This window comes from Drosophila subpulchrella, unplaced genomic scaffold (genome assembly GCF_014743375.2).
Source record: "Drosophila subpulchrella strain 33 F10 #4 breed RU33 unplaced genomic scaffold, RU_Dsub_v1.1 Primary Assembly Seq354, whole genome shotgun sequence".
NCBI lineage: Eukaryota > Metazoa > Arthropoda > Insecta > Diptera > Drosophilidae > Drosophila > Drosophila subpulchrella.
In genome coordinates this window covers 7,688,946-7,712,763 of record NW_023665577.1, presented here as the reverse complement: position 1 = coordinate 7,712,763, position 23,818 = coordinate 7,688,946, and the positions used below count along the sequence as shown (strand labels likewise).

Sequence of the window (23,818 nt, the reverse complement as noted above, 5' to 3'; positions counted from 1 at the left end):
AGCTCCTTCTTAATTATGAAATTTATATTAATTAATATATCAATTATGAAATTTATTTTAATTCATATTCAAATCATCCTAAAATGTTCAATTGTTTATATTAAACCAACCAACTTACGTTTTTTAAATTATTTCCGTTTCTGATTTAGTATCTATCAATTTACAACCATAGAAATGCCGAAATGACAGAAATCACGATCTAAGAAGAAGACAAAGTCGCCAAAGCGGAATTAGGTGGCTGTTGCAGGGACACACTCTGTCTGAACAGGGTATAAGGACTTCAAGCTTAGTTATCGATACCGATTCTTAGCCGGTTTTCAGTGCTGTGCAACGGCGCTATGACTGAAGCTATCGGTATCGGTTGACACACATCGCTAGCGAATAAAAAAGTTTGTGTGTTGTCTTAACCATTTGCATTTTTCATTAAACTTCAAGGATTTCGAGTTTAAAATCGATAATCAGGCGTTAGGCTGGGAAGCGAAAATAGTATAGAGTGAAACACGCAACCAAGAACCGTCCCAAGGAATTGTCGCCAACAAAACCAACAACAACGCACATATAGCTGCCCGTGTGCTTGTGTGTGTGCGTTGTATGTGCGTTTTTTTTGTTTATTTGGCCAATTCGGTGGCCTACGTGATTAAAATAGGCGCAAGCGAACTAACAGTGAAATGTTGGCTAAAACGAGCCGAGTGCCGTAATTCGCATTGATAATTGATAGCCGTAATCTGCGAGTGCGAGTGTGTTAGTGAGGGGGCGAAGGTGGGGCTAAGAAGAGCAGAGAGAGCAGTCAAGGTTATAGTCGGTCGTCGCCTTCGGCTCTCTCCCACGAAATGCAATGAGCAGGGGTCGCGGAAAGGTCAGGGAGTCAGCTAGCGATTCCAATTCCCATTCCGGATCCAAATCGGCCATGGACCCGCCGCGCTGCTCCACTTGCGGCACTCAGCAGAACTTGCTGCGATGCGCCAAGTGCAAGGCCGTCTACTACTGCTCCCCCGCCCACCAGCATCTCGATTGGCCCGACCACCGCACCTCGTGTCGCCTCCTGACCCGCCAAAAGGCCAACAGCGGCAGTAATAACAACAAGCAGCAGCGACAGCAGATCCAGCAACTACAACAGGCGGTGGCATCCGCCAATCTGGAGAGCAATGGCGCCGGCGCCAACTGCTCCACCGCCCAGATGATGACGCCTGCCCACCAGGCGCAGAGCTGGCCCTCCGAGGTGGACAACCTGCTGAATCTCCTTGGCCAGCCGGGAAGCCAAGAAAAGGCTGCCACAGCGGAAACGGAAGTGGGTCAAAGGCAGCAGCAACACCAACACCACCATAATCACCATCATCATCATGGCGAAAAGAGCTCCAGCTATCAAATCGGATTAGCGGATGCCAGCTTCATGGGATCAGGAAGGTGAGTACTGGGGTTAAGGGAAATACATATGTGTATCTATATGACTAAGAAATGTATGTCCTGTATAGACAAATTAATTGTATGTTTACATTCAAGGCCTACTTGTTGATAAATGGGGGGGTTTTTAGCCTAAGGGGAAAACTTTATACGGTGTAAAAAAAAGCGTTTTTGCCTTTTATAAATAATTTCAGTCTCTTATAAGACTTTCATAGCTTAATTCCGTTAATAAACCTAAACCTTAAATTTGGCTTGTAACACTAAATGGTAAAATGGAATTGAGTCGTAGTACTTTTCAATTTCGATTGCTTATTATTTTAATATTATTAGGTGTGAAACATACACATTTTGAAATTCAAGTGTCATTCCAGCATAGGCAACCTCGAATAAATAGGACCCTGGGATGAACTTTAATTATATCGAAAAAAGAATGGTTTCCTATCGTTATGAAGGGAATTGCATCCGGTTCATTACTGAAGAATATAAAATAAAGTTAGATCAACGGAGAATATTGCTTGGTTAACACATAATTTGGAAGAGGCACCACAAAAACGAAAAGTTGACTCAAAACAGAAAGCTCTTTTGCGAACTGTATCAGATAATCTCGGCCAGCTTGACCAGATCGAGTAGAGAGTGCAAAGGTTTATCCATTCGTTTCACTTCCTTGCCCTCCACCGCATCCAAAGGCATGTCCTGCTGGGTCATGTTGCGCGCCCTATAGGTCCTACACTTTTCCAACACCCGCTCGAATTCCGCCACGGTCAAATTCTGACTATGGGAGGATCCCGGACTTTCCAAGTCCTCAACGGATGATTCCCACTGGGGTCTCTGCGGCAGCTGGACATCAGTGGTTATGGCGGCATTGGCGTCTCCGTCGGCTGCATAAATCGTGGCCACTGCTGCTCCGGCTCCTTCGAGCATTGCCAAAACGAGGCATCCCACAAAGGCGCTGTTGGCCATGGCCCGAATGCCATTGCGTGCTGCCAAAATTCCGCCAGTGGCCGCTCCACTGACAATCGAGTTCCAGGAATCCTCCCTCTGCCGATACGAGATCATGATGCAGTCCACCGTGCTGAAGGTGGCGCCCCAGATGGCAAAGCTGCCGGCGATGGCCGGAGTCCGCAACTTTACCGATTCAAAGCCGCCGTACAGGCCACGCCGCAAACCGGTCGGAGCGTTACGGAAACCCTTCAGATACTCGAACAACGATCCTCCTACTGTGCCCATCAGAAAGGCGCACCCGCAGTCCTCTACAATCCTGATGGGACAAGGCTGGCGATAGTACTCCATGATCACGCCTCACCTCCACAGATTTCGTGTTCGGTTGATAGTTTGTCCTTTATTAAGAATCTTGTTATTAGTAGGGTTTTCACGCTTTGCGAAGGGACGATACTTGTGTTTGTATGGTCTGGTAATTAGTCGAAATCGTGTGGTAATGAAGTATACATAATTTCAAGACTGTTACCTTATGACTTTTGCCTCCGTTCTAACTTGATACGGAAATGAAAGCTCCTTTCCATGATCAAAAACCGTGGGTGCGGTAGCCGCCGTTTTAAGAAATGATGCATCTTCTATGTTTATGATTTAATAAACAAGAAATCTACCGGTTGTAAAAAAGTATCGAAATTTTTTGTTTTCTGGTTACTTGGTACTTTTGATATCAGAAAGTTTGGGCCTGTTTATTAGGTTTTTAATAGGTTTGATATTTGAAAGAAGTAAAACGTACATTAAATCGTTCCCTGTAAAGAGTATATTACTTTCCCAACGTTCTTTCACGTTTTGGTTGCTGCTTATCTTGTTTTGGTCAGCAGTGATCTCACCTGATAACTATAGTTATTAAATGTGACTGAACCAAGCACTGCGATTAGTATGGCCATGCACTTGAAATTGCGTTTGCAAGTTCGTGAAGCGAAATGAATAGACCAAGATAGGCCCCACATGTGCATTCCCATCGACATAGGCCCCGTCCCGCCCCTCAATGATCATCACTTGCATATACATATGTATCAAGCCAATTACCGATAAGCGGGTACGTGCCCAGTCCTGAGAAACGGCACGAAAGAAAACTAAATACATATCATCTATAGAGTGTTAAAGTTTATGGTTGTTTTGATCATATATCTTCTTAGCAACTTAACGAGTTGTTCTGGTTTTTTTTGCGTGCACTGTGTGTGTGTGCGCATTGTGTGTATACATAAGTGTCGAAAGAAAAAAAAACCTTGTTAAATTGTATAATCTCCCTAAGGATGGGTATTTAACATAAATCTAAGTTATGCAAAAGATGGTCTAAGCCCTTTTTATACCCTTGCAGAGGGTATAATGATTTCAGTCAGAAGTTTGCAACGCAGTGAAGGACACGTTTCCGACCCCATAAACAATATATATTCTTGATCAGCATCACTAGACGAGTCAATCTAGCCATGTCCGTCTGGCCGTCTGTCTGTCCGTTTCTACGCAAACTAGTCTCTCAGTTTTAAAGCTATCGGGCTGAAACTTTCCCAAAAGTCTTCTTTGTTTTGCAGGTAGTATATAAGTCGGAACCAGCCGGATCGGACAACAATATCTTATAGCTCCCATAGGAATAATCGGAAAAAAAACTAAAAAAAATATATCTTTGGTGTTTTTTAACATATAACCACCTACGGTTGGAAATAACATTTTTTAATTAGTTCTGAATTTCGAATTTAATTTTACCAAAATCAGACAACTATATCATACAGCTGCCATAGGAACGATCGGAAAATTGGTGGGAAAATAATATGAAACAAATTATAGCTTCGGTGTTTTTTGACATATTATCTTATACTATTGGGAATATTATTTTTTGTATTTTTAAGAATTTCGAATTAAATTTAATAATTATAACTGCAAGGGTATACAAACTTCGGCTTGCCGAAGTTAACTTCCTTTCTTGTTTTACATACATTTGTAGTCTTCAAGTCATACGGTGGTGCCACAGAAATTGATTTCATAAGTGGAATTCTTATGTGTGTTGAAATGGAAAATACCTGACTAAGCGCCAGACGATTTCTGTGGCGCTCAGTATGGAGATATTTAAGTCTCTATTATAACTATGCTTCTTATAACAATGTAATTCTTACAAACATATATTTAATGGATAACACGGGATAAATCTACGTGTGCTATTACACGTCAAACGGGACGCGCAAAAATGTGAAATAATTTTGACAATATGAAGTGAAAGTACTTTACAGTTAACCTTTTACACTTAATGTACCTCACTTAGGCCAAATGTCCTCTAATTGTGAGTTCGTTAAGTTTAATGAATTTGCTGATTTAAAATAGGGTTCTTTTGGGTCTGATTTTCGCCTATTTATAGCACACGTCCCTTTGTCAGATGTGACTTCATAATTGCGGGAAACAAATGCGCTTTTGATTGCCTCCGTATTGTTCGCATTCTGTCGCGAGATGACACCTCTCGAGTCGAGTATTTACCTTTGGCATTACGTGCCCGGCGGTATAATGCATATGGCGACCGCGACCGTAGCCGATCTGATAGCACCTGCAGTCGCACTCACAGTCGCAGTTTTCCGGACAGAGGTGCTGACTTTGCAATTATTCTGGTGCGCAGTTCGTTGCGTCCGAATCTTTGATACTCGCTTACTTATTTATTTTTGCTTTACACCCCGGCATTAACAGATACAACAAACATGCACCGCACATACTGGAACAAATATAGAAATTCTTTCGCAATCGTTGGGCATAACTTCCAGTGAACTGGGCTGAGTCATCAATAAAAGCACTGTTCAATAATTCGATTATGGCCAAAAGTCAATATTCATTCCCTTATAGTTTGTTAGATCTACCTGCACGGAGTATCTTTGTTTTACGTTTGGAATACTACAAGTAACTCTAGAGTAACTAAGAGCTATATTTCTTTTGCCATTCATTTATTTTTCATATACCAAGAGTTCATACAAAACTACGGATTTTCTTTGTGTTAGGCTTACTATTGTTAAACAATTTTGTCAACGAGTGAGTATACTCCGCTTCTTATCGAGCGGATTGGGTGGTCCGATCACCAGGGTGGTCCGTACCTCTTTGCCTACGTGCCGAGAATACGCAAGCGTATCGTTTAAATCGTGCTATCAGAATTACCATTTGCCTTGGCTCTGAGATATCAATCTGTCGCGAGATGTGTTGTTCTTTATCAAACACTTAGAAGTCAGCCCAACGTGATCTCATTTCCAGGGGTTTGCCAAATTCCGACATTGTTTATAAATGTGCTAAATTTGCCGGTGTGCCTGTCAAGCAACTCTCCGGGAAAATAAACAATATGGTTGCGCAAGACTCGATAAACAACGATCGCCGAAAACCGCATTCATCCGCCGCCGACTGTTAATGTCACAAATTTGATAAGAAAGGTCAATAGCCATTTTACCGGTCGATTCTTATAATTTGCTGCCTTCGAATTTATTAACATGGCTGAAGATGAAAAAAGATTGCTTGGTCGCGTACATATTTCTGGAAACGAGATTGCCTGTGTAATTTTTAAATATTAAGCTTCAGAAAATAGTTTAACACACAGCTGTGTTTCCCCTTCCATTTTTCGAAAAATAGGTTAAATTAAATATAACTACAAATTATAGACGTCGTATTATTATACGTTTCATCTTACATTTAATACAGTTGGTTCAAAGTAAGAAATGTTATGTATTAACTTCGCATTTTCTGAGTTATTCCATCCAAACCACATTCATTAACTTACTTTTATTCATGAACCTGTGGCAGTATCTAGCGATAGGTCTCGAACATAAAAGAGCCAAAGCGAACTACGTAGGCAGACGCACGTCATCAAGGTCGTCCGCCCCTCAGTGCGTGTGCGTCGCCGCACCCCTTTACCCCGCCAGTTCTCCACCCACCAAAGAGTCGAGAGCTGCGTGTGGTACACGTGCCGCAGTCGCCGATGTGGCACGTAATTCATCACAGACGAAGGGCTCCAATCGATCATTACAATGTACCCAGAAACATGTTTGCACTGAAAGAAATCAGAGCATTCATTACTAGTTTTTGCGGACGATTCGTACGGAGGGTAAAAGTGACTACTGTTAACATTGCTGGTCTGAAAGCATTACTAAATAAATATGAAAAGAGTTCAGTAGGTAGTTTTGAATTTATTTGAAATTAGGAATAGTACATAATAGGTCAGTAGTAGAACTTATTTTAATTAACTGTAAGAAATATATATTTAATTCAAACTGTAATGATTTTTCCCCAATATTCAAAAATAATTAAAACCTTAAAATCCATTAAATTATGTAAGAAATCTTATAAACGATGGGACAAATGGTTTGAAATACCTCTAAAAGGCCCATTAGGGTAGGGTTGTAAAATTATAATGTGCTTCTGACTTAAAAACCAATTTATTTTGACCCTCAACTGTTTTGTTGGTTTTAAATTAGTAGCAAAATTTTAAAGGCGTTTCTGGGGCAGAGAAATAGCCAAAGCTTTCTGGGACACCCCTTTGTATGCACGTACATTTCAATGACTTTTGTTGTTTTTTCTCTAAGTGTGCTCGGCGTGGCTCCATCTTTGAACTGGGCCATTGACCCAATTCTGTGGTCCGTACATTCGCATAGCTTCCGTGTTTCCGCCGTTCTGTAGCTCATCTTCGGGTTTACTTTCAAAGCATTTTTAGCAGATATTTGTATTAAACAAATTAAAATATCTATTTCTGACCCCCTCGCACTCCCTTGGCTGGCGACCCTCTCTTTCCCACTCACTTGGCTATCGCATTAAGGCCTGTGCGTGTGGCTTTTTCGACGCTTGTGTGGGTACGCTCGCATGTGCGTGTGCCAACTGTGTCTCGGTGTGAGTGCTGGGCTACGTGACGATTGTTGCGCCTGTCTTTTTTGCCTTCTCGTTTGCCTTTGCTTTTCCCCGTTTTTCCGCTGGCATTTGTTTTGTGTTTGCAGAGTGGTTTTGGACCTATTTGAAGGGCAAGCGGAACGAGTACCTTCCGCCCACTTCCCGGGAACTTTGCGAATTTGATCAGGTCCCCTGATTTTGCACGTCCAGCTGGGTCTGTCTTATCTGCAGCTGCCTTTTTCGTTACATATGCCTTATTTTCCACTATTTGCTCACACTTACCAAGGTGCTGCTTATCGCCTTAAGCGGCTGCTTCTTCTTTAGCCGCTTCCCAGGCCCCCAATTCTCTCATACACACGTAGTATCACGGCCGCCATAAGATAGTGGTGGCGCGTTTTGAGAGAGAGAGGAAATAGCTAGTGTAACATAAATCCATTTTGGCTGGCATAGCTAAAGATATGTCTGTAAAATCAGTTCAAACCTATTTGTATCTTTGTGCTTGTCCATCACATTAACCATAAGTTTAATATACATATGTATGTACATATTTTGATTTAAATACAAATGTATTTTTATTTTGGCCCTTTGAGGTGTTATGTTACATACAATTTTCTAAAAAATATCCCAGAATCTGCAAGCTAAGTCCTGCTCACAATATGTGGCCTACTTAAAAGGGCATTCTGTAGAGACAACGATGTTCTTAAGATTAGGAACATACAAATTCTTTGTAAAGAATTTGCTGGTAATCTAATAAATACAAGTAAAATGGAAGCCAAAAGGTAGGTCTAGCTGTAAACTAGCTAACATGTCTTCACCCGCTCTCAAATCTCCCCGGCGCTCTCTCAGAAATGTGTGGCAACGGTACCGAGCGAGAGCGACTGGTGATGCTCCCGCATTCGGAAAACGAACGGCAGCGAGTGCGGTTCGTGTCAGCTGCTCCACATTTTACCTAATTTATTTAACCGAAGCCAAACGATAAACAAACGTGACTAACGGTGCATAAACAAAGGCAAATCAAAACAAACATCTGTGAGGGAATAAAAAAACCAAAAAGAACAAGTATATAGGCAGCTGGCCACAACAAATGCAATCTGCAATTATTCATACATGCCCACCATCACGATTGCAACAGCACGGCGCCCTATACCGATATTCGATATATAATATAACGACCGGTGTCTCTCTCTAACTCGCTCGCTCTCTCCCTCTAAAGATCGGGGTGCGCGTTCGCATAAAACTCGCAGGCAATTTCAAACTTTCTTCACTTGTGCGTGCATTTCTGGAGAAGTAACTCCAGAACCAACATTCCATCTCCTAAAAACAAACCCACTAAATAATTGTGGATATAAAAATCTATTTCAACCTTTTCAAGTGCCACAAAAATCGTTTGAGAACCTTTATTCTCGTGAAAAACTCGTCCAGTTACTAGTCCTGTATTTTTATAAAGGATCCGGAAGTGCCAAGAACTACAGAGTTCAAGTGATAATACTAAAACGCCACGCAAGCTGACTAATCAGGGCAAAATGATAACATCCACGACGACGGATTACAAAAACTTTTTCAAGCACTCGGCTCATCCTGCCAATGCTGAGCAATATTTCCGGGATCTACTAGACAAGCGGTAAATGAGTTATACGAACTTGATGTTGGTCTAAGGTTCCTTTAAGTTCAAGCTTATCGAGATAAAGATAGACGTTTTACAAGCCTATCAAATAGGAGAAAAATGCTTAAAAATTCAGAGAATAATAATCAATTTTACGATAATTTGAGATTCTTAGGTACGTGCTCTCGTCTTAAAATAGCCTTTCTGTTCTGTTTAGTTTACTATTTAGGCGATCATAATGCCAGAATTAGTTATATGGAATTTGTAACAGCACAAACGTCATAATATCGAATGCTTCCATCAAAATCTTTGAAATGAAATAATACAATAGTAATAATGGGTATACGCAGAAATATTAATAGTTGGTTAATAGTTAGTTAATAGGATGGCATAAAAAATGTGTTTCAGATTTAAAGTGAAAGTGTTAGTACTGGTAAAAAAGAGATTATATGAAGCCGTCAACAAGCCTAAGTATTAAACGATTAAATACTTATTTTGACAGTATTGTACCGCTGTTCTAAAAAAAATATGTTTTTTTTATACTCGAATACTGAATTTAAACTTTTTTCGCCTGAGCCAATTTGTGCACGAGTTTTAAACTGTGAATTATTAGATTTCGTGGATTATGAATGCCAAACAATAAAACCGGTTAACGGTTTCTGTTTGTGGTCTTTAATGTCGTCTTTTTTGTATCTTAATCTCTAGGCAACCTGTAAATTCCAATTTTGATATTAATATGTTGGCTAAGCACAATTCGCTTTTTGAAGAAATAAGCACAAAGGCCCCTTGGATGGGTAGTAGTTCTCCACCTTTCCAATTCCGGGAAACTCATTGTTGATCAACCATGTCGCACGTTTCAGTAATTTTTGTTGTGCGACAATAATTTTGACTTTATGACCTAATAGCTTCTGTGAACTTGTGCGAAAATGTTTCATCTCTGTTTTATTTATTTATTTTTCGCAATGTGCAGCTTTGCCTTGCTTATCCAGAATTTTGCGATCGTCTGGTCCAAATGGTGTGAGTGGGCCAGTTTTGTTCTGATCCGTTCAGTTCAGGGTGGCCTACGTGACTGGGACTCACTGACTTGTATAAAAATATTGGTTTTGTGGGTGCACCATAAAAAAGTCGTAAAATTGTATGCAACTCAGTTCTGGTTGTTCTAACACCGGTAAAAAAGCTTAAGTGCAATAACAATTTTGTTCTATAAATAGCGAGGAAAAGCGCTGTCTAGATCTATAGAATGCAGGGGATTCCCCAAGGTGACCTCACTAACATAGGCATCTGTAAATCAATTACAGATTAACGGCCTTGAAAGGTCTCTAAATGTCTCGCTCTCCTTCTCTCGACTATTTGAAACGCAATTGAAATTCTATTTCTGACTAACGTTCTTTGTTTCCCTTCTGTTTACCCGCAGCGAGCGCCGCTATGAGGATCTGTGCCGGAACATCATCAGTGACATGAACCAGTATGGGTTGTCCGTGGTGGACGACTTCCTGGGCATGGAGACGGGTCTGAAGATCCTCAACGAGGTGCGAAGCATGTACAACGCAGGGGCCTTCCACGATGGCCAGGTGGTGACCAACCAGATGCCCGATGCCCCATCTTTGGCGGCGCGCGGGGACAAGATCCGAGGGGACAAGATCAAGTGGGTCGGTGGCAATGAGCCGGGCTGCAGCAGTGTCTGGTATCTGACTAACCAGGTGAGTTGCTTACGACATCTAATCCTATTCCGAACATGACTTTCAGCAAACTAAGATTTCTATGGTCGAAGTAAATTGTCTTGTGCCTATTTAAGGCAATAGTGAAGAGGTCAGCCCTTTCAAAGAGCTTACAGAGATTGCATCTGTCTGTTGAATTAGTCCTAAAATTTTAAATATTTTATGACAATTATTAAAAATGTTTTTTGTTTTGTTTTGAATAGTCCATTAAAACGGGTTAGAAAGCAACTCAAGAAGAAATTAATATTGAAATTTATTTTGAATTAACTTCGACAATACCTTAAGAAACTGGGAAATACAACTTATACCGAAAAATGTCTTTTTATCAATTCTATCAATCATTTCCAGATCGACTCGGTGGTGTATCGAGTCAACACCATGAAGGACAATGGCATTTTGGGCAACTATCACATCAGGGAGCGCACAAGGGTAAGCATGCGCAAAATAGTACTAATACGATTAACTAATCAAATAATTCTCTAGGCCATGGTCGCCTGCTATCCAGGATCGGGAACACATTACGTCATGCATGTGGACAATCCCAAAAAGGATGGCCGTGTAATAACGGCTATTTACTACCTGAACATCAACTGGGATGCGCGGGAAAGTGGCGGCATACTTCGGTAAGGCTACATAACTTACTATAGCGCAAGAAAACCAACTTAAATCTAAACTATTGACAGAATTCGACCGACGCCCGGAACAACAGTGGCAGACATTGAGCCCAAGTTCGACCGTCTGATATTCTTCTGGTCGGACATCCGAAATCCCCACGAAGTGCAGCCCGCTCATCGTACCCGCTATGCCATCACCGTCTGGTATTTCGATGCCAAGGAGCGCGAGGAGGCGCTGAATAGAGCCAAACTCGAGAACAGCAAGACGAACAATGTGGCTGCTCAGGCCCATGCGCAGCAGGTAGAACCAGACTCCACCACAACCCCACCCGCCACAGCAGCAGCAGCCCCTTCATCCTCATCCAGTTTGCCGGCCAGCATGTCTACGGGAACAGGAGCGTTGAATGCCAATGTGTCAAGTAATTCCTGCGCCGCCAGCAGCGAGATATGCACGTAACCCAAGCTGGCAGCGCAGCTAAAGGGCAACCAAAAAGTGTAAATTATTTCTAACCAAACACACATGTATAAAGCTAGTTAAAACTATTTATAGCTCCGGACGGGCGGCAGCCCAAGCCCGAATTGCGAAAGTGAATCAAAGCTCCTTTAGTCGTTAAGCCTTCTAGTTTATCTCTAAGTCGTATCATTAGTTATTCTCGCATTAACCATTAGCGTACTGCCTTTTCAGCGTCCGAGTTGATTGTTTATTAATTATTAGTTCGTTGCATCTTTGTCAGGACCTTTTGCCTAGCTCATTCTTAGTTTTTGGCTGCCAAAGTATTATACCTAAAGAGAAGTTAACCAGCTTCCATAACATCGGCAACAGTCGCGACGCTCATTGTATCCCTATCTCAAAATTATTTAACAAGCCAGCGAAACGTATGAAAATGCGGTCGCCGGCTCCCACTCAATCTGTCGACTCTCATGCATCTAGTTAAAAGTATTTTGATATCGTTTACATCTAATAACAAGCGAAAATAAATTTCTGTCAGCAATCTGTTCTCTTGTTATTTTTAAATCATTAAATATGTATATTATGGCATATCTACACATTATATGTATATTTTTATATTAAACGAAAGCCTGAGCAAATGAAATCCGTGTAAGTGCTACTTTATTTTTGTGTGGACTCTAACAAACTAATAATTTTATGAGCCTTAAAACTAAATCCAAGGTTTTTGTAAGTAAAACAAACAGGTTCTTTAAAGGCAGAAGGAGAACGAACTTATAAGTTTACCCTCTGATACACTTGGAAGATGAACTGATGGGGCCGCATTTCTGTAAAAATGCAATCAGTTTAGTCGATAATGACTTAGGGTATTCTGTATTTTCTCAGAACATTTTCAAAAGTATTTAATACGGTTCTTTAAATTAATTGAAAAGAAAAGCTGCATCCGATTTTTAATGTTATCCATGCATTCTTTGCTTCGTGTCTTATAATGTCATTCGATTGCAAATGGTACTTTTACCCCGGTATAGGGTATATTGTAGTCGTTGCAAATCATGTAACATTAATAAGAACGCACCAATTTAAATAATTTATATTTACCAGGATCACTAGTCAATGTAATTGTAATTTGAGACAGTCGAGACACTCAACTATAGCATTTCTTCTTGTTAAAGATAGAGAGGTAATATTTGTCATGCATATTCTCTAGGCCTTATAAAGCCCATATTTGCTTCAGCCGATTGCCTTGACTTAAGCGCCCACAAATCGCAAAAATTTGCACCCACATTTTCGAAGATTTTTTTCGACTTATAGCGTTCCTTGTTGTCGTAAATATAATGCTCCAAGTTTTTCACCGCCGAAAAGACATTTTAAAATTGCAATCCAATTTATCCTGAAAGTATGCTTCACTTTTAAAGATGAGTTATTTATTATCCGCGGTGACGTTGAGACACAAATCTCTCCGGCTGTAATTCTTAACATATCGCTCTGAAAAACGATTTTAGAAATAAATATGCAGAAATAGTATTTGTGCATTAATCTAAGTTGCGTAAAAATTGTATTATCCTATCTTTATAAAAGAATTTGTAATGTTTTTAATCACGCTAATATGCGCTTAAAGGTTTTGAAGTTTAAAGATTAAATGCGTCTATCTTAAAATGCTATTTCTTGGAACATTTCAGACTTCTGGTTTATGAGCGATACGTATGTATGTTTCCCTCTATGTAGATTTATTCACAGTTTGTGGTAAATCTTACTCAAGTCTTAATTTCGAATAAAAACACATATCTGAAGTTCACTATACATACATACACGCCACTTATCGTAAAACCTCCATCTCGCCCTCTGTTAAGTTTGCAATTATTAATTATTGTTTCGATATAAGATTTTAATGAATAGTCCGATTTAAATAATTTTTTGCATGCAGATGGGTATTGATAATAAGAACAAAGTCCATTTACACTTCTACAAAATCTTCAAAAATGTAGACGCTAGACAGTAAGCGCCCATAAAACATCAATGTTTCACAAACCTGTACAGAAACTTTAATTTTTTTTTTTATTTTGAAATAAGCCTTTGTAGGCACAAAGTTTATTAACATGCATCACAAGTAAGGTTCTTGCTTTCTTGTTGAATGTTGTTTAAACCAAAAAATCCCGAATTCAGCGGGTGGGTGAAGAGTCAGTGGGGCATGTTCTATATCTGGTTAATCAAATTTAACTTATAAAAGTCGCTCATGTCTATCATGACCGAGGATCCATAGGTCTGCAGAGTGTCGTCTGCCGAGACGACGTCGACCCAGTGGTGTGGCAAGACGTCTGGCCAGGCGGTTTGAATGCACCAGTAAGAGATCCCTGTAGCGATTTGAGAATTGTGTTATCATCACAGTAACGGTTGGTACTCCCGTGTCACGAAATAAAACGCTATTTTCGACATAATGGTACCACTTCACCCCAAGAATCCTCCGTAGGGCCTTTGTGCCATCGCTTCGTTTAATAGAAAACTTGTGAAGGGGTTGTCTTTTCACAAACAAATCTTTATAACAATTTTATGTAACATGGAGTCATCGAAATAAACTCAACCGGTTAGTTTGACACTGAAGTCGAGACTACAAACTTTCAGAACCCAAAATAAAAAGTTTCTTTAATATTTGAATATACATTTTATTTTTCGGAAAAGTTGTTCATTTTTCTAATGAATTTACATTTACATATAGCATATATATTTATATATATTCTCTTGTTACTCTGCTCATGTGCTTTTTCTGAATTATTGATTTTGCTTTTGTTGGAATGCAATATTATAGGTACGATACAAGTTGCACACATGAATTAATCCGATATCTATATAATGTTCAGAATAACTAAAGAACAACGAATGCATTCTATTCGAACCAAACAACCAAGGCAAACGTGCGAACTTTCGATTTATTTTTAACATTTACACTGATCAATATCGTTTGCAAATATGCTTAGTACTTGGCCGCGACCTGAATACAGCCAGCCGATATAATCAAGATACACTTGATTTGCTTTCCAAAAATATATATATGTATGTAGGTAGATATATCTCGTATATACACACGACTTAGGTAATGGCTGCTGTTCGTCGAGTAATCAACTATGTATTTCAATCGCTTGCAATCTGTTGGTAGAAAAATAAACCACTTGCTGCACCCTTTTTTTTCTTCCTGACTCCCGATCTGTCTATATCCTTTGTAAAACCCTCCCTGCTCGTCCAATCCCTATATAACATGGCTATGTGGCATGGACCTTTAGTAGTGGCATGGATAGAGTGGTGCTCTCTTCTAAGTGGAGTTTATACAATCGTTCGGTTCTACAATCAGCATTCTATAGGGGGGAACTGAAATAAGCGGCAGTTCCAAGGCGGTCCTTCTTCAGCCCCTAACAATCGCAAATCTATATCTCTAAGAAGGTGTATAATGTATATCTGGCTCATCTAGCTGGCGTAAGTGCCTACATATCCTGAATATCTGCGAATTGTGCGAATTACATTTTGTTTAATTTTCAGTGCACAACAACTAGAAACGCTTGCAAACTACTCAACATGGGTATTGGGCAAAGCACTGGGAACGCAGACACTGAGTGGAAAAAGTACTCGCACTAGGTTGGGGATAATTCCACACTAATTAACTGGCTTTTAGCTTTGATATACATCTGGGTACTTATGCATGCCTGAATTACACAAATACTAAGCACTTATTGAACTCACAACAAAATCTTAAGGGCGCAGAACTATCGGCCTCAATATAATCATGCATTCATATTGATGGCCTAAACAATTTTCTGCTGCAACAACAATATGAGCGGCATATGTTATTCAGTTTTCGCTTGGTTTATGCACCAGTCTACAATTTAATTGACAGAAGTTACAATATAAAATTATCTTCATTAATTTCGCCTCGCTCTCTTTTTGGTTTTCATGTTCGTTTCATTTCTGTTCAACGTACAACAAAATATCTACGAATTCAACAACATGGTTTCACAGACTACGAAAATGAATATTTCTTGATTTTTATTTAATCCATTAAGCTTTTAGCTCGTGTGTCAGTTTGGTTGTGTGTTGAGACATAATTGACTGGTTGTCAACAAACTAATGTTCGGCATACATATCAATATTTAATGATATTATGCTCGACGCAGATCGAAATTCTCAACTGGGAGTTGTCGCCTGGTATGTAGTATATCTTTTAGTAAACGCATTTTGGTCTCAAGTTATTTAAATGAAGTTCGCATATAGTTGAAGTGATTTTAAGCTAATCGATCTCTCGGGTATTGGTTATCATAACTTTTGCTCAGTAAACAAGCCTTTCCAATGTTTGTTTTGGATTCTCTCTAAAGTCCTAAAAATAAAGTCTTCCGTTTTCACAATACAACAGGAATTTCAACTTGATTCTCATTTGGGTTCAATGCGTGTTGCGTGGGAGATAATATACTATCCATAATCGTCTGTCAAGATCGTTAAATAACATCTAAAAACATCTTCACTAGCGTGAGTCTCCATAGTTCACCATTACTTAATTTTTCATATGTATATTTCAATTTTTCAGGGCTGGGGTGCGTGCAAATTTTCAGCTAAATTTCTCTAAATTGTTGCATGCTCAGAGGATTCTCTGGATTGGGATTATCTTTACAATTTATAGTTTTCAATTTCACATTTTATTTTGTTGTCTGTGTGCGTTGCTTGTGAGTTCTTTCATCTTTTTAAGCCGGTAAAAACTTTAACTCCAATGAAATGAAATGTTTTTATATACTTTACTTTTTCGTTAGTTTCGAACTCTGTTCAGTGTAAAATATCAGCAATTTGGTTTCGTTTGTTCTCTCAAATTATCTTCCATCGTCTTGTGTGTATTTTGAATATTTAGAATATGTTTCTGACCCGGCTGCGAACCGTATTACTTTGGGAGTTTACAATACAATCGATTGGGAGCTGGGGTTAAGGTTGGTTTGGGTCTTGTTTCGGGGCGCGAATACACTACAAAAATTACACTTACGTTGCTACCATTGTACATTTATATATTAGCGTATGTGTATACATATATGTATATAATTTATTCATTTATAATTATACTGAAATTGTATCTCAAAAGGGATATAAAGCCATTTAAGTTTGTTGGTTTGATTTCCTCAAAACCTCTTCCACGAGCAGCAGCTCCGTCTGACTCTGCTGCGGAAGTAAATGTGTGTATGTAGGGGGCGTGACCGATATCTGCGGAGAAAACTTACAACTACAAAACAAATCTGCCTGCCGGGGACCCTTACAAAAGTACAGCACACCTACGATACATCTTCAAACGATCGACTGGGGACCCAACTGCTGGGCATGGGATGAAGAAAAACCTCTGTTCGGCCAGTTTGGTTGTATAATATTGTGTATTTCATTCTGGTGTTGTTTCTGTTTTTGTTTTAGTATAATTGCATAAAAATCAACATCATTAGCATTAAAATAATCGTAATTAAATATATGTATATCGTGTAAAACTAAAAAATAAAACGCTCGCTTTCAGCTCTTCTCGGCTCCTTCTTTACATGTATATAAAAGTCAAATCGTTAAGAGTTATCTTCGCTTTTAGTTTTACTTGCAATCAGCACTTTTGCACTAAAAATTATATCGACATTCTTTTTATTTTCCCAACTTCTCAGCTCGCTTTTTTCACAGTGCTCTGAATAAGGTAACTCAAACAATCGAAATTAAATTCAAACTGAAATCAATCAAGAGAAATAGGCACGATAAATGATCAAAATTTGCAATTAGCTATATGTTACTTTTCACAATTTGGTGATTATAGTTTTCGATAATAAGAACTTAGGTTTAATGTGTATTTATGTAGGCGTATGTGGGTGTATGCATGTGCTATATAATTCATGGAGATGTGTGATGACCTCTAATGTTATCTTCAATTGTTTTTGCTTTAATTTCCGTGTCGTTTGTCCGCCTTTTCGGGTTTTCTCATGTTCTGTTTTTGTTTAAGTCTAACACATAATTTAGTTGCTTTTGTTTAATAGTATGTAATATAAAAACTAAATAATTAATACGTTCCAACGCATAGCTAACTCGCATGTTGCTTCCGAGAACAGAAATTTTCACAAGCATTTCCCCTCAGATCAGGTCAGTGTTTTGTATCCGCCCTTCTTGTGGTGTCGGTGTATGCAAGTGTTTTCGGGTGTGGGGCTGTGTGGACCGTTCCGGAGGATCCTCAGGCGCGCATCAGCTTTTGACATCTTTCTCAGGTTGTTGGTTTTAGTACAAGTACATATAGTTAATTAAATAGATAGGTAGGCAGGAGGCACTCGCTCCCATCCTTAAATGTGTTTGTTGTTGACAACAGAAATTCACTTAAACAAATGCCCAGCATTCGAGTGTTTTGATAACAAAGTCTTCTTGTGGCGCCAGAGGCTCGTTGCCGTACGTGCTGCACTGCTGCGATCGTCCCTGGTTCAGATCGCCATCCAGCCACAGGCCAAAGCGACCGCTGAAATTGAAACAAGCTTTAGCAACTGTCACTTATTTCCAAGATCCTGCACTCACTCTCCAGCGCCAATCGAAAGGCTCTCCATGTTGCCCTTGATGAAGTACATATTCTCGCCAGTCCAGTGGAACACCTTGAAGCTGGGGTTAAACTTGTAGAGCAGGGACTCGCCGGTGCCGTAGAAGTGATCCGACACGTGCAGCGAGCAGGATGTCAGGGCACCAAATACCTGGAGGAATAAACAAAAATAGTTATTCAAAAATAATAACTCAATCGATTTGCAGGTGTGTTTCGGATTAAAGTCATGACAGGCTTTTGGTTTAATTGCCAAGTTTTTACACAACTTTTAATTACTGTTATCATTACGGCACTTAGCTCAAATTTAAGATGTTTTAATTGACGTATTAAACAGGTGTTAAAGAAGAACTTGCCCAATTAGCATTTCAGACTAAGCAATCAAAAACAAATGTATTATTAGGCTTTGTATATTATATCGCAGCCCTTTATATCGAGTATGTTGTGGGGAGTTCACTAGCCTTGTAAATGTGATAATTATATACTATTTAATTACTATTATAGCCTTCAAAATTTAATAACATGCTTTCATTTTTCCGAAATATTTAAGAAGGTAGCATTTATCACCATAGCAGGCCAGTGAACTTTCGATATTTATTTAATATCAGATCATATCAGATAGTACAGCACATTTTAATAGTATTAAACTCACATTGTGCTCAGTATCCTCGATGACAATCAGAACTGGACTCTCCAGACGCGCCATTTTGCGGTACAGGGAGTTGAGTGCGAAACCATGTTGTGATGTGCTGAAGATCAGGGACCAGGAGTAGCCCTCGGCTCTAGCCGGCAGATGTGAGCAGAGCTTCTCGCTGCAAATCGAAAACGGTCATTAGTTAGGATTCCAGCAAGGTTATGCGTACGCTTTCCCCTCCAGAGCAGCTCAATGAAAAAGTGGATATAGAACTCCATTCGCTCGGGCAAAGTCCGCGGACAATGACAACTTACCGATGCTCCTCTGTGAGGATTTCTGTCTTGCCAATCAGGTCTGGGATGGGGAAGTCCAGGTCGAAGGAACCGGTGGCAAAGAGCGAGGTCTTGCGATATTCATCTGTGCTCATTGACAGCACCTGGAGAACGATTGGTGGGAGAAGGCAGATATTAGCACAATATGCAATAACACAATGCTCAACTACTAAACATAATCTAATCGATAAGTCAAAAATGTGAATATCAATTTTAAATCAAACTAAAACGACATATCCAAAAGATACTTTAAGTAGGTTCTGCTGTTTTATTTGGGTTTTGGGGTTTCTTGGGTTTTAGCTTTGAGTTCAGTGCTTTGCATGGGCTGTTGGGTTTTCATTTAAGAGTATATCATTTGGTGTGCAGTGCTAGTTTAGTGTGTCTGCTTTGTGGATGTCTCTTGTCATTGTTTCAAATTAACTACAAATTAAAAGAGCTCGCTTGGCATCGGCACTAGCCGAGTGAACGAAAGTGAAAGAAAAACACACTTAGACGGCGCAACGATGTTTATTTTACAATGCTGAGATATGCTTGGTGAAAAACAATAGATTTACCAATCTTTCAAGAACTATTTCCCCGAGTAAAAAAGTTGGTTCTAGAAACCATATTTGATTGTACAAATCCCTGACAAGTATTCGCTCCAGTCAATTTACACAACTGTAATCGATTTTATTGAAGTTACTTGGTTCTACGATGAAATTACACATTGGCCAAAGAGATTGTCACGCCTCAATTTGTTTGACTTCTAGGGATTTTGACATCTCGATGCGCAAATTTTCGTCTGGCTAGTACAACTGTTGTCGGGCTGGGAGAAGTGTGGACGCGGATTGGGATTGGATTGGACTTTCAGGGAGGTGGTCATGGTTCTATTTGGGTTGTGGCTTAAGATTCGGAGCTCGGGATTAGTAGCTGTTGAAGGCACGGCTGTTGTACTTGGCGGAAGCGCTTCCCAGGCGCTGCACGGCCGACTCCTTCCTGTATTTTGTTGGCATCCCGATGTCGTGCTCCACGGGGGCTTCTGTGGCCTCCGGCTTCTTGGGCCCCCGCTTCTCGCCATAGACACTCCTGCCGCGCGCCTTGCTGTCCGTTTCCAGGCGAGAGTCACTCCGCGAGGACATCGGAAGCAGCGAGTTGTTGGGCGACGGCCAGTTGGACTTGGAGGTACTCGGCTCCTCCCTGGCGTCGCCCTCGTCTTCATTCTCGTCCCGCTCTCCGGCAGCTGCCTGGCCATATCCGCCGAAGAAACGGGGCGCAGCCTGTCGCTCGACGCCCTGCCTGGCGATGCCACGCCTCCTGCGCGTGTCCCGGGGCTCCGACATGGCCCGCGGACGCGAATTGAGCTGCGGCGTCGGATTCACCGGCTCCACGATCTGGCGGACCATGTGCTTCTGATTCCCCCTCGCCGACCTGCGGAAGCCCGCGTACTTCTGGTTGATCACCTGCTGGGAGGCGCTTATCTGGGCCGAATTGTCGGCCCCGTCATAGTGGAGCTCATCCAAACGCGGCTGCCCCGCCTTGCGGCGACTCCTGGACCCGCCGAGGAAGGCCTGCTTGAGAAACTCGCGCTCCGCCTTGGGCTGCTCGTACCACGATTCAGGTTCGGCGGCGTTCTCCCCGGACTTCGGGAGGCCCCTGGCCACCGTGATATCCGGACGCACCGGCCGGACCAGGGAAACGTCCATCAGCAGATCCTCCGGCTTGTCCTCGACGGCTGCCTTGGGGCGGTGCCAACTGGTCTGCGGGCGCAGCTCGCTGCGCTGCTCCGACATCATCTCCTTGGCATTGGAGGTGTACATCTCGAGCCTTGGTCCGGAGCTGAACTGCGTCAGCGGTGGTGGAGCCTTTGTGGTAGCCTCGCGGTTGCGGATGGTGTGACCCACGACCATCTGGCGGCGACGTGGCCTCATCTGGCGATCCTCCTGCCCCTCCGGCTGGGCCCCCGACCCACTGCTGCTGCTGCTGCTTTCGCCTGCGCCGCTGGCGGACACATTGGAGAGGTACTTGAGGGGCCGCGGATGCTTCCAGCCCTGCATGGGGTCAGCGGGAAGATTTCTCGGCCTGTGGGTCATCTGCTCGCGGTAGTCGCGCACCGCCTGGCGACCCGGATCGCAGTTGAGCATGTCGCGCGTCTCGGCGTCCACCACCATCAGCTCCTCCTGGATGGACTGGCTGATGTCCCTGGCCGCCTGCGAGGCCATGCCCTTGCCGAATCCCGAAGCCTGGTTGTAGCGCCGCTGGGTGGCCGACAACGAGGCCTTGGTGTGGGACGGCAGCTCCTCCTGGTCCGAGAACTCCTCCTCGTCCTCCTCCTGCTCCTGGTGCTGCGAGCGGCCGTGCAGGTTGCTCGAGGAGGAGAAGAGCCGCGTCTTGCCGTAGATCTTGTAGGGCGCCACCTTCGAGTGCCCCAGGCTGGGGGCCATGCCCTGCATCTGGTTGACCAGCGTCTTCTTGACCCCCACGATCTTGCGCACCCGGCTGCGCTCGAAGTTGTCGGGCTGTGGCTGGGCGGGCTTGGACCACTGGTTCAGTTGGCCCATGCTCTGGACCACGAACGGCCTGCTGCGGGTGTGGTAGAAACTGCGCATCGTGGTGGCCAGCGGAGAGATCCGCAGACTGGCGCCCCGCTGGGCCAGCTTGCCCAGGCTGCACTGGTGGCTACTCATTCTGGCTACCTATTCACGGTCAATTTTAGCAAAACCTCCAAAGACGAAGAACGCTTCCCCACGGTCTACGGATGGAACTCACTTCACGGATACGGGCTACCGACCAACGAAAAGAAGCGAACGACGAAACACGGAATGAAACCCGGTTGGGTTAGAAAAATACGAAATTTTACTTTGGGGAGCTCTGTACTCCTAAGGAACGAAATAAAACAATAACTGGCAACGAAATGAAACTGATCAACGGCCCGCCGGATGAAACCCGATGAAGGCAAAGGCAAAGCCTCCTGCTTTCTCTAACATTTTCAAGACCTATTTGGCATATATAACCCACAACTAACAGAATTGTCAGAATAATTCTGTAGAGTAGGCTATATTACACACAACTGTTAGAATTGTCAAGATAGTTTTACAGAGAACACAAAAAAATGTATGGTAGAACTTTTGTTGAAAACAACGCAATAGAACCATCTAGACCACCCAAGTCTCACCATATTTGGCATATATTACACCCAAATATTAGAACTATCAGCATATTTATACAAAGAACACAACAAAATGTATGGGAGAACTACGATTGATAACAACGCAATAGAACCATTTAGATCAGCCAAACCTTACCGAAAAACTTCGCTGAGGACATCTTTTGTGATGAAGGTGGAACTTTCCAAACTTTTCGTGCAATCGCATGACGGACAACCGTTTGACTGAGGTTTCTTCGAGGAACTGAACATGATCACTCCAAGAACTGGGTATTTGAGTCAATCGAGTTCAATTTCGGCACAATCTAATCTGAAGAAATCTCAGTTTCTGATCGGTCAAAGCTGTTTATGTTACCATCTATTGATAGCACCAAAGCTACACCTTCATGTGAAATTCGGTGCGGCGCTCTGACTAATTTTTCGGACTTTGTTTTTACCTATTAAACACTGTTTTTAGTATTGTCGCTGGGTGTGACAATGTCGACATTGACAGCGTGTGAACATTTCGCTGAATTCTGGTGACGTCAATGATTGTGCTAATTGTCTGCGCCGTGTTCGAGTATGAATTACCAAAACAAACTCTCTCTTAGTTCAGGTGCTTTCGTAGGTTTTGCATACAATTGCCCGAGAAGGAAGCAGTTTGCAGACAGCACCCGCACCTCAGCTACCAACCACACCTGCGCTCTATTCAGACGTGAGATCATTCACATTTCCGAAATCATCTCAAAATCCCAGGCAACCTCTCGACCGACTTTCCGCCGTGATTCAACCATTAGCAAGTCTTGATAAGGCCCAAAAACAAAACCCACTCGCAAAATACTACGCCGCTTACATCACGAAAGTAATTTGGAAAATATGCATCTAGCCGTATTCGAATTTCGGAGTCGCAGTAGGGGGTGATTAAATCTCGATCTCGCCGGGTAATTGATTAGCTTTCGGCCACACACTCGAGTTGAAGAACCCCCGAGTGGCGTGGAGTGTCGATACACTAGAATTCCAACCAATTACGATCCTTCGTACTCCCCGAGCAATCTCAACTAGATGGACGACCTCGCCTGCAATTAGTCCGATATAAGATCTGCGATAAAGTCAGATAGTCGCCGATAGCCGAGCTGCCTGGAAGGTCGTCGAGATCTGAATGGGAGTGTGTGTTTTAAGCGGGCCAATTTGGGTCAGCGAAACAGATCGGAAACTCATTTTGATCGCCAGACATCGCCAATTTCATACGTGTTTGTGCCATTTTGCGACAGCCCAATGGGAACAAAAGAGTCCGGTAAGTGAGGCGTGACTGCGATTTTCAGGGGCCACCACAATTAAACAACAGAACGCAATTTCACAGACACAAAAATAAATATAAAGCGTTTTTAACGCACTTCAACGAGGGTCAGTTTTGAATCGCAGATCGGAGCGAGCCAAAGTCAAACGTCAATGACAGTCTGGCTGGCACATATGTATATCGCATATAGGTTTTTATTATATTTGCCGAGCACTCCAAAACACGAGCTCAGCTCAGCCCGAGTTGCGCTTAACTGTTG

General features: G+C 41.9%; 4 protein-coding genes across 32 annotated transcripts in view; 1 reads left to right on the top strand and 3 right to left on the bottom strand.

The window, feature by feature from the left end:
• The first annotated feature begins 364 nt into the window (after positions 1-364).
• Positions 365-12,259, top strand: LOC119560927 (egl nine homolog 1). Of its 2 annotated transcripts, none has more exons than XM_037874661.1 (5): positions 365-1,404; positions 10,248-10,533; positions 10,900-10,980; positions 11,035-11,174; positions 11,235-12,259. In XM_037874661.1, the coding sequence occupies exons 1-5, from the start codon at positions 836-838 to the stop codon at positions 11,620-11,622; spliced, it is 1,464 nt and encodes a 487-aa protein (XP_037730589.1). In that variant the 5' UTR covers positions 365-835; the 3' UTR covers positions 11,623-12,259. The 2 variants fall into 2 exon arrangements, with proteins under 2 accessions (XP_037730589.1, XP_037730590.1); XM_037874662.1 differs by lacking the exon at positions 365-1,404 and adding an exon at positions 8,129-8,851.
• On the bottom strand, positions 1,694-2,985 carry LOC119560928 (probable mitochondrial import inner membrane translocase subunit Tim17 4). Its single transcript, XM_037874663.1, has 2 exons — positions 2,867-2,985; positions 1,694-2,738 (listed from the first exon to the last, which is right to left on the bottom strand). The coding sequence occupies exon 2, from the start codon at positions 2,689-2,691 to the stop codon at positions 1,996-1,998; it is 696 nt and encodes a 231-aa protein (XP_037730591.1). The 5' UTR covers positions 2,692-2,738; positions 2,867-2,985; the 3' UTR covers positions 1,694-1,995.
• Positions 12,260-16,984: 4,725 nt separating the features above from the next.
• Positions 16,985-23,818, bottom strand: part of LOC119560923 (TLD domain-containing protein 2) — an 83,420-nt gene continuing 76,586 nt past the window's right edge. For all 28 annotated transcript variants that reach the window (XM_037874642.1, XM_037874639.1, XM_037874640.1 and 25 more), the window contains 4 exons: positions 19,124-19,245; positions 18,828-18,987; positions 18,160-18,329; positions 16,985-18,103 (listed from right to left, as the gene is read on the bottom strand). In XM_037874642.1, the coding sequence (XP_037730570.1) occupies positions 17,968-18,103; positions 18,160-18,329; positions 18,828-18,987; positions 19,124-19,245 (588 nt within the window). In that variant the 3' untranslated portion in view covers positions 16,985-17,967. The remainder of the gene's footprint in view (positions 18,104-18,159; positions 18,330-18,827; positions 18,988-19,123; positions 19,246-23,818) is intronic.
• Positions 19,786-23,760, bottom strand: LOC119560926. Its single transcript, XM_037874660.1, has one exon. It carries the CDS (start codon positions 21,802-21,804, stop codon positions 20,044-20,046), a length of 1,761 nt encoding a protein of 586 aa, XP_037730588.1. The 5' UTR covers positions 21,805-23,760; the 3' UTR covers positions 19,786-20,043.

What these genes read in the sequence shown, in the direction of transcription:
- LOC119560926 (XM_037874660.1), bottom strand. Translation starts at nt 21,804, where the DNA reads ATGAGTAGCCACCAGTGCAGCCTGGGCAAGCTGGCCCAGCGGGGCGCC.
- LOC119560927 (XM_037874661.1), top strand. Translation starts at nt 836, where the DNA reads ATGAGCAGGGGTCGCGGAAAGGTCAGGGAGTCAGCTAGCGATTCCAAT. An exon ending in TCTGGTATCTGACTAACCAG is followed by an intron (nt 10,534 to 10,899) that starts GTGAGTTGCTTA and finishes AATCATTTCCAG; the next exon opens with ATCGACTCGGTGGTGTATCG. An exon ending in ACATCAGGGAGCGCACAAGG is followed by an intron (nt 10,981 to 11,034) that starts GTAAGCATGCGC and finishes ATAATTCTCTAG; the next exon opens with GCCATGGTCGCCTGCTATCC.
- LOC119560928 (XM_037874663.1), bottom strand. Translation starts at nt 2,691, where the DNA reads ATGGAGTACTATCGCCAGCCTTGTCCCATCAGGATTGTAGAGGACTGC.